The following is an 11050-nucleotide window of genomic DNA, read 5'->3' on the forward strand; positions in this document are numbered from 1 at the left end:
AATGAATTTGCATATGAGAAGCATACTCCACTGCTTATAGAAGGATGGATTTATATTCAGAAATATACAGTACTTATGGCATAGTAAAGTAAGGTTTTCGTACTAAGGATTTAAGAGCAAATAAAGAATAAATAGCATTTTCTGCTTCATTTTCACACAATGAAGCTTTAATTATAATATGCTCATAAATAAAACAGCAATAAATAAAATAATATAGATTGATTAGTATTAATGATTTAATATCAAGTAAAGAATAAACTACTTTTTTCTGTTTTATTTTCTCACAACATAATATATATATATATATTATATTCTGTAATAAATATATATATTGCTTTGATTATAACAAGTTCATAAATAAAGCAGCAATAAATTGAATAATTTTTGTTTTTGATAATACAATCTGTTTATCATCAATAAATAAGAAATGATTGCGTAGTAACTGAGGGGCTTTTAGCAAGTACTAGCAAAAACTCCATTGAAATATTGCTAACTGGACAGCGATGGGTTATTTAGGAAAAATAAATATAGCTGCTGATGAATTAAGATTATCACATGCAATCTACTAATCTATCAGATGAAATTACAAATAACAAAAATAAATTCTTTTTTACACTCACATGAGAAAGAAATGGACTGATTATAACAGAGGGCATTCTATCTGTATAATACTTCTGTAAAATTTGTGTCAGCAACCTACTGTCATCAGAATTATCAGCACAAAAACTCCGAAGCATATGAGGTTTTATACAAGCCTCCACAGCACTAGTCCATCTTGAATCTTTAACTTCAATATATAAACCTATATTTTTTTTGTTAAAATAATGCACATTAAATATAAGTAATTACAGAAATAAAATTAATTTGCAGAAAGCTTCATTTTTTTAATAAGAAAAAAAAGTATGCTAATCATAACTATTAGCATACAACATTAAAGAATCTCTTGAACAGGACATTACAAATTTGTGTATTGTAACTTCCTTGTTATAAAATATGATTGCTCTAATCATGATAGTATAAAAAATATTAAATACAGAAAAAACATATTTTTTCTCTTCTTTTCATTATTATTGAGTATTTAAAATTAATTGTATTGAATAAGGCTTTTCTAATTCATATAATTCTTATTGTACAAACAAAACTCTAAATTGAACAATCAATTCAGAATAGTATTACTAAAAAAAGAATTTTTTCAATGAAATTCATCAAGTAACTTCATTTTAAGCTACGAAAGCAATCCCAACAGTAAGTTCTTAACACAAAATGCACTTATTCTCAGTAATATTCAATCATTTAAGAGGTTTAATATTTTTCTACATAATAATCATTTTAGTAGATGCTGTTGTTGCATGCTCATGTCATTCTAACTCTCCACCATGTCCTTAGATTGTATTTAATCTTTCAGTTTTTCCTCAGATCTGACCAAGCTTTCAAAAACTTTCTTTTAACTTAGTCACTGGGTGCAAAACCCAGTGAAAAAATGAGATTTGTAAGAACATGGCAAGGATATGGGTTTACCTAAAATGTAAAACCCAGACTATAAGGTATGTGTAATGTTCCAGTGACACTACTTCATAAAAGGGGCAGTTTACCTAGCTCGTAAGAAAAAAATGAGGCATGTAAGAACAAGGCAAGGATATGGGTTTACTAAAAATGCAAAACCCAGACTATAAGGTCTGTAAAATGCTCCATTGAAACTACTGCATAAGAGGGACAGACTACCTAGGACGTAAGAAAAAAATGAGGTTCGTAAGAACATAGCAATGATATGGGTTTACCAAAACTAACACCTTCAAAAAGGAAGAGACCAAAATGGCAATTATGTAGAAGAATATACATGTGTTCAATCTTTAAAATGGCATAACATTATAGAAAATGAACAGATTTTTTTTATTTCTATGAAAAAAAGAATGATTTGATGTAAATGAGAACTAAGACATACCTATTGGACCTTTGGGCATTTTTCGAAATTTACGTTGATTTTGCTGAATCTCTTGAAGAACTGAAGGAGTATGTTCCCCAAACATAATTTGCCTATTGTTTTTTGAGTCCTTCACTCGAGAATACTGGTTATGCCGTATATTTCTTTTACTCTTTAAATCACCAATTTCTGCTCTAAAATATTTTAAAGTAATTTAAAATTAGTTTTTGAAATTTAAGAGTCTGCAAGATTTGGGTTATCATATTGCACTCTTGCAATAAAAATGCCTAAAATTCAATTTTTTTAAATTATTAAAACCATCATTAATCATAATTGTCTACGATAGTTTTAGTAATAATAGTTTAAATGAGGTTTATAGTCATAAAAGCTGTTTTAAATACAGACTCTTAAATGTCAACTAACTGGCACTCACAGCATGATAAATCATATAACAGCTAGAGACACAACACAATTGGCAAGGATGCGATATATGAGCATAATCATGTTAAACAAGTATATGCGCATGCACACATACTAAATAAAATAATCATAAACATGACCCATTTCAGTACATGAAGTTTGATCATTTTATGATAGAACCATCTAAAAAGGACCAATATCAGACATCCTTGGTCCTTTTGCAGGCTAATCAACTCAGCCAAGTTTTGCTAAAGACTTTGTAAATATATAAATAATTTATGTATAATTGAAGTTAAATTTTTAAAAATTAAAATGCAATAAACAATTAAAAGCCAATAAATTAGCATTAATTAAAAAAATAATTATACGAAAGATAAACACCAATCAGATAGCAAAACTTAATTGAGTGATAATAATTTAAAAAGAAAATTAAAGTAATACAAATTTTAAAGAAAGTTGTAATCCATTTCATAAAAAAAAATAATTGTCTGCTGTCAGTATAAAACAATTGTATGAGGCTATTAATTCACTATAAAATATTATAAAAGCAGAAAACTTTTAACAAAAGCAGATATGATTCTGCATCAAGAAACAATCAATTGAATCAATTCTGAAGACTTTCTGAAGTTTTACCCCTGAGAATTCCCAGTGCATACGAGCTCTGTATAATACAATAGTCAGAAAAATTTTAGCTTGTGGTGTTGAAATTGCTGGTCGGCTTAGAAAATAGGGTGTGCAGCCAAATTATTCAACAAAAAATAAGCACCTTTTAAGCACTTTTCAAGCATTCAAAAAATATTTTTAAGCAATTTAAAAAAATATCATAATTAGGCAAGGTTGGAAATTTTTTGACAATTGACGGTTTTATCTTGTTTTAACCGTCATGTCGAAAAAAAATCCCTTTAGGCATTGTTTTTGACAATTGTCAAAAATCAAGAAATTTTGAATCATGCAAAACGAATGGCGTTTTTTATACGCTATGGACTGACAATACGCTGAAGTAGATTGATTGGGGTTGAGTCAATTAGGAAAACTTTGAATAGAACAATGTGAACTGAGTCTTTTTGCATAATTCATAGCAAAAATCAACATGGTAAAGGAAAAATCTTATTTTGAAAAAAGGAAAATTAAGCACTTTTTAAAAACGCCCAATAAAAAAAAGCACCTTTAGGGGCTTTTAAAGGACGAAAATCGAAAATGAGCACCCTTAAGCAATTTTTAATAATGCTACACACCCTAGAAAAACAGACATCTATAGACTTTCCAAATCTATTGATGGAAGCTTAAAAAAATAATTGTTTTTCTTTTTTCAAATTTTTGTTTACATTTTTCGCTCTTAAAATAAGATATGAATCAACTTTGGAAAAAGAAATTAACAAAAGAAGGTTGCAATGAAGAGGCTTTCGTTAAGAATGTTAAGAAAGAAAATAACATTTCATTCACTTTCCTGAGCTAATGATGATAGATGAAAGAGAGAAAGCTCTAGAATGACATTGCAAAGATAAATGTAAGAAGACTAAGAAGGCATGATTTAGTGAATTAGAGGCAACCAGAGACCAAAGAGCATACGGAAGACGGTTGCATGCCCTATACACTAAAATGTACAAAGGGATCTAAGTAAACATTAATTCTGCAGATGGCAAAAAGGTGATAAGCGTTAAAAAATAAAAGTAATTTAGCAAAAATGAAATAAAATAATTTACTTCAATCTTTGAAGTTCCTGTTCTTGCGAGCTTTGCTCTTGTATGAAACGAAATTGTTCTGTTTCTAATTCATCTTTTCGAATATCAACATTTGAAAGTTTTTCTTCTAGTTTTTGAATTTCTTCATTTCTTTGACGTTTTTCATTTTCATAATCAGTTTGATCTCTGTGAAAGAAAGAAAGAAAAAATATTATGAATCGGTAACAATTAGAAAAACAAAACTAGATAGGTACTCAAAATCAAGTACAATATTCAAATTAAGTGCTAATAATTTTTTTAGAACTAAACTGTGCTACAGTGTAGAAAGATATCAACCATATAATTTTTTCTCTTTTAAATGGCAAAAGGTGGCATTTCATATTAATAATTTTTTTTATATAAAGGTCACTCCCATGTATAGGTAGAGCCCTACTTTTAAGCTTAAATTATGGCTTTTGCATGTATCTGGTGTAGAAATAGAGCTCCCAAATTAACACGTGTTAGATATAAGTAGAAACAAAAATAGTGTTTTTGAACAAACAATTCAAAGATTTATTAACATGAAATTTTATTTTAAGCTTAATTTATAAGTAAAACAGTGTTTTCCTAAATATGATACAGTTTTTTGTAAGAGTTTCAAATAATGATGTTCAGTTTTCTGATGATCTGATCCTGATATTTGTTCTGCAAAAAGAATTAGATTTAAGACCTAAAATGATGTGTAAGAATTAAGTCAATACTTTATTTTAAGTATCAGATTTTCAAAAATAAATAAATTGTTTCCAAATGAGTCTCACCAATGCTTAAAAATAACCTCAACTTCCTTTGCAAGTTTTTACACCATTAAATACATGGTGTGATGTTGCTACATCACATGTGTGGCGATATTCAACTCAATAGTTTTTTCAGTTTTTGTTCATTTAACCAGAATAGCCTTCTACTAAATTTAAATTGATCAATTGATTTTTCCATATTGATGGTTCCCATCTTAACTCTAACAGAGTAGCGTTTTGCTCCTTTTCGCGTGCCTTCTTGGCGTCAGTTGAGGAAGCCACGGTATGAGAGAAACAACGCTCTCATTTCTTTAAAACTTTCAGACGCTAGCCTTCCAGTTGAATAGCTGACCCTTCACCCTTTTTTTTACAAGTACAAGATGTAAATAAATTTAAATTAAAGTTTATCAAATGAATTTAAAGATAAATTACATTCTATTTCACTTTGAAAGTTAGCAAATTAAGATGCTCAACACGTGTTCCTTGTCGCCAATAGTTGGCGAGTTTTCATAGTAGCAGTCACTAAATCTACGATGATCCTGATGTTTACAAGTCGATTCTCGAATTTCCCTTATAAAAAGAAGGAAGTTTCATCTGATTCAAAAATATGATATAAAGTTCATGTTACACGTGGGCGATTGAATGCCATCTGAAAGGGAGCCATCTTCATCAATGAACCTTTACCAGTGATATCTACGAAATAAAGTGAAGTTAGTAATTTAAACCATGTGTCCTCTATGATTCAATTTCAACAGCAATTGATCAGCAACAGAATCTGGAGATCCATCTGGAACGAAGGATCAGGTAACTCATTTGGACTCATGTTTTTTCAAACTATACGATCTTCTATTTATCCTTTTATGTAAATCCTGCGATGACTGTTGTTCACCTTTTTTATGTAATAATCCATTCCCTTATTTATTTAAATTACTTAAATCGTAACTTTACGATATATCTTACGTAGTGATTCATTCCCTTATTTATTCAAATTACTTAAATCGTAACTGTATGATATATGGTAAGTAGCATTTCTTTTATTTACAAATTATTTTTAGTTTCTCATTCAAAAATATTTTCAACCTATTTGCATTTTCTTTAAAAAAAAAAATTTTAGAGCGGAAAATTTTTTTAGGAAAAAATTATTAATGATCATTTTAGGTCATTTGTATTTTAATTAATTTGAGAAAATATAAATTTTAATAAAAATAGTTTAAAAATGAAGTAAATGTGTGAGCTTATGATTAACTAAAAAAATGAGCGCATTCCCACAATGATCTAAAACATTTTTTACATTACCATAATAAATATAAAAGTTATTACATTTTTTACTATTCCACTTTTGACAACTGCAAAAAAATATTAAATTAGTATCTTTACCACAGACAATTTTAAAATTTTGGTAAAAGGTATTATTGGTATTGTGGTAAAAAGTGTTTAAAGTATAAATCCAATAATTAAATATAATTACTGGTGCCACGATAGCTTGGTAATCTTTCCTTGATGGAAACAGAATAGAACGTAAAATTCAAATACATATAATATTAACTATGAATTATTACAGAAAATCCAACCTCAATAAAAAGTTATTGAAGTATAAATTAAAAACTTGACCAAAATTTAATTTAATTTTAATAATACTGAAATATAAAATAATTTTTATGTGTATACTAATGGAATAAAGAACATAATTTTATGGAGATTATTTAACATACAGATTGTGTAGTTGATCTATACAGTCTAATTGTTTGATAATGAATGGAAATTGTTCCATTAATTTAAGGAAAAGAAAACATAAAAGATACTCATATAAATTTAAATCAACTTAAATTTAAAAAAAAATGAAAAAAAAAGTTTATGCATTTTTTAAGGATGTGAGTTCATGCAAATTAAATATCCATTTTATAACATTAATTGAATTGCAAAAATCAATGTCAATGTAACTAACATGAATAAAAATGGTTACAACTCCAATTCCAACTTGCTTAAAAACCTCTACCGCCCTCAAAACATTATAGCTGACACTAAATATTTTAGTAAATTGTTGAGTAAAAAATGAGTCTTCCATTTTATAATAAGCTTGGTCCTTTTTGCAGGGGTAATTGTGACACAAACTGAAAAACCCTGAAAATTTTATGTGTAAAAACTACGTAAGATATCAATTTATATACTATTCCTAGTTAATATAATTTTTTAATAATTAGATTACTTATTAATAAAGAATATCAAAATTTTATAGTAACTAATTTAAGGACACATTCTTACGAAGAATCAAACTATAGGATCTGAAAATCGCATGAATATGAATCACTATGGTGGATTTTAAGAATGTTAAAACACAAATAGCATTATTGGATTTTTGAATCGTGATACACACAATGTTTAAGATCCAGTGTCTAGGAATAGCGAAACAAGATTTTAAACTCATTTGAATATGAACCGCAATGTTCAATTTTAAAATCACATGAATACGATTCACAGTGAATAACTTTTAACTTAGGTAAATACGAAAATCGATGCTAGATATTAAAATTGTGTGATTATGAATCTCAATATTAGAGGATTCTGGCATAGTTTCAAACATTTAAAACTATGAAAAGTCGACAAACCAAAAATGTATAATTGCAGAAGAGACACGCGTTTGAAAAAATCTTGTTAACGCAATTTAGTGAAGGTTTAAAAATTTTATTTCTAGATTGTAGAAATAAAATTACAAGTTCTCGGATTCGGATTAGTTCATCGGATTACAAGTTCTGGTTCGTGGAAATCTGCAAATTAATGGTCTTGAGATGCTCGGATTTCTGCGAAAAAATCACAGGCCTTGCTACTAGTTTCCAGACCTGGAAGAATAATGCAAAAAACCCGGAATTCAGGGGTACTCCCGGAACACAATCACCCCTGTTACTGGACCGAGTTTCATAAATATCGGTCCAATGAGAGCTCAAGTTATTTTGCTGTTAGGGTACTTTTATTTCCCAGACCCCTATTTTGAAATAGATTTTCATAGATTGGAACAGTAAGGAGTTTTACTTACTTCAGATCAATTATTAATATTGATAACAGAATGTGTTGAAACTGCAGGAAAATTGAGTCGCAATATTTGAGAGAAAGATTTTGTGGAGTATACTTGGTGGTGTAAATGAAAAAATAATTGGAGAAGGAGATTTAACTTTGAACTGCACAAGATTTATAAGCAACCTGATATTATTAAATACATAAAAATAAATGGAATGAATTGGATGGCCCATGTGATAGGAATAAGTCAATACAANAAATAGATTTTCATAGATTGGAACAGTAAGGAGTTTTACTTACTTCAGATCAATTATTAATATTGATAACAGAATGTGTTTCCTAAATTAAGAAACCGACTCTATCAGGCAAATAGGGCTGTCTACGGGCTAAGAAGATTTATGAAATCTAGGTTTCTTTCCAGAAAAACAAAGTTCTTAATTTACAAAACTCCGGCTGGTCTTGACATATACTTCTTAAGCTTGGATAACGACAAAACTGGAGGAAAATTGAGTCGCAATATTTGAGAGAAAGATTTTGATAACAGAATGTGTTTTGTGGTGACTGATGCACGTTAAATCTGCCGAGTCTCAAAGTCCTCCATGTTCCCATAACAAATCAATACCTCTGGGGGTACCGATCCAGGAGTTTCCTCGTCTTCTGGATTGGTTCAAAATTACAAGGCTACGGCGTTGAACATTTGTAGTCGTAAACCCAAAAATTGTGTCGACTGTTCAACGGCGGTCATAAAATAAAATAAAAAACAGAATGTGTTTCCTAAATTAAGAAACCGACTCTATCAGGCAAATAGGGCTGTCTACGGGCAAAGAAGATTTATGAAATCTAGGTTTCTTTCCAGAAAAACAAATTTCTTAATTTACAAAACTCCGGCCGGTCTTGACATATACAATTTGGCTAAAATCGATCAAAATATCAAAATCAATTTTTTTAGCTAGAATTGTTCTTTGTACTGTTTTCAACCTACTCACAAAATTTTAGACCTCTACGACCAATAATTATTTAGATATTGAATTTTTCACAAGTTGTCCTCAAAATCAGTTTTTCTGAGGCGAGCAGAAGCATTTTGTCCTTAGTTATTTTTATTAAATCTACGGCTGATATATAAAAATGAATTGAAGTGAAGTGGATCAGTTGCATCTAGAATTGTTTGTTTATATTTTTCTCAGCATTTTATCTCTGGTATCGAATTTTATATTATTATTAGATTTTAGTCAAAATCTAGTTTCGCTTTCGAAAAAAGCTTGCTTTATCAAGATTACTTATTATATTTTTGCTTTAAACATTTTTCTATCAAAGTAATTGTGTTTTATAATTCAATTTCTGAGAATCTTGATTGTTTCTACCATGCCACGTTTGAAACGAAGTTCAAAGGCTAACAAATCCAACATTCAGAAACGATGGGATCTTGCAGAATGTGAAAGTGAAACTAATGCGTTTGTTGACAAAGCTGCTGAATCTCCAAATATTTCTAAGCTTTCAAGAATTTCAGATGTTGGCTACGACAAAACTGTGTGTTCTGAAATTACTGATTCTACAAAATACATATTTATTAGTGTAGATACCTTGAAAAATCTTTTTAATACTGTTCTTTGGAGCTGTTGCAAAAAATCCACTCTAGATATTGAGTTGGGAGAGAANACTAACGATATCGGACAAGTGAGAAAACAGTTGCTTAAACGATCCGGCAACGACATTGTCGTTCACACATTTGTCGTCCGATTTTGTCGGTATCGTGTCGTGTAATGAAAAAGCGCCCTAACATATATACTAGCAAAAGAATTCCGTCTACCAATGGCAAATCATCACATTTTGATGTAAACATACGTGCAGTTCAAGCTTTTCTTGACATAAGTGGTGGTCATGGAGCTGTCGAAAAGTTCTGCATGTTTTTAAACATGCCCCTCATCTCTAGTAGAACCTTTACTGGCATAAAAAAATATGTAGCAAACATTAATGAATTCGCCACAAGAAATTCACTTTTATCTATCCATGGAAAAGTGAAAAAAGCATATAAACAATTATCGGAAAGTGATGATAATTCAACTGCAGTTGATTTATCGGTGTCGTTTGACGGAACATGGTTGACAAGAGGTCATACTTCTGCAATTGGCGTAGGTTGTGTTATAGACATTTTAACTGGATATGTGATAGACTATGAAATTATGAGCAAATTTTGCACGTATTGTTCAAGCGCGAAAAAGGATCTGGATGGAGATTCGCCAGAGTTTGCTGTTTGGTACGAAGGGCACAAACATGAGTGCCAGATAAATCATTCAGGTTCTTCCGGTGCAATGGAAATGAAAGCAGCTGAGATATTGTGGTCAAGATCTGAGTCCTGGGGATTTAGATATATGACATTATTATCGGATGGCGATGCAAAAACCCACAAACATTTGAACGATATAAAAGTGTATGGCCCAAATGTTGATGTATTAAAAGAAGAGTGTGTGAATCATGTCAGCAAGCGCTTAGGCACAGGACTGCGAAATGTTGTAAAAGAGTATAAGGCCAGAGGGGAAACATTAGGTGGCAAGTCTCACGGTAGTTTAAAAGAAACAACAATAAAAAAGCTTACACAGTATTATCAGAGTGCCATAATGCGTAACAAAAATAATGTAAGTGGCATGAAATCTGACATTTATGCAACACTCTACCACAATATTTCCACTGATGCAAATCCAATGCATTTCAAGTGTCCAAAAGGCATTGCCTCATGGTGCTTTTATCAGAAAGCTGTGGCTAAAGGTGATATACCAGGCTCGCATAAAATTCATATAGGTACACCTATAAACCCTAAGATTCTACCGAAAATAATGCCGGTATATCAACGCTTGGCCGCAGATGAACTTCTGAAGCGATGTGAGAGGTGCTTAACGCAAAATGCAAACGAAAGTTTACACAGTGTTATTTGGAGCAAATGCTCCAAAGAGACAGCTGCCACTTCTGAACGTGTTAAGCTTGCAGTGTCTAGTGCTGTGAGTGAGTTTAATATGGGTACACTGCATTCACTAAAAGAAACTCAAGCTGCAACATTTATTGAAATGGGTTTGGAGGCTGCCAAAATCGCAGCAACAAGAGACTATAGGCGTGCAAAACAACGGAAACGTAAAAGCAATCTGACAACTAGAATCGCCCGCAAGAAACTAAAAATTGCTTGCCTACGTAGCGATTCCAAAAATAAAAAAAAGGAAGGTCTTGTCTATGGAGGTGGTTGTTTTTGAACC

The 11050-nt window shown here is 30.5% G+C and overlaps 1 protein-coding gene across 1 annotated transcript; it reads right to left on the bottom strand.

Annotated features, from left to right (window-relative positions):
* Positions 1–620: 620 nt before the first annotated feature.
* LOC122268437 (structural maintenance of chromosomes protein 6) lies at positions 621–5619 on the bottom strand (the record flags this gene model as incomplete). Its single annotated transcript, XM_043056980.1, is given in 4 exon segments — positions 621–802; positions 1943–2115; positions 4045–4209; positions 5567–5619. Coding segments are annotated over 4 exon segments (573 nt in total), but the record flags the coding sequence as incomplete, so codon positions are not given.
* Between the last annotated feature and the right edge of the window lie 5431 nt (positions 5620–11050).

The sequence above is a fragment of the Parasteatoda tepidariorum genome, unplaced genomic scaffold (genome assembly GCF_043381705.1).
Source record: "Parasteatoda tepidariorum isolate YZ-2023 unplaced genomic scaffold, CAS_Ptep_4.0 HiC_scaffold_1615, whole genome shotgun sequence".
NCBI lineage: Eukaryota > Metazoa > Arthropoda > Arachnida > Araneae > Theridiidae > Parasteatoda > Parasteatoda tepidariorum.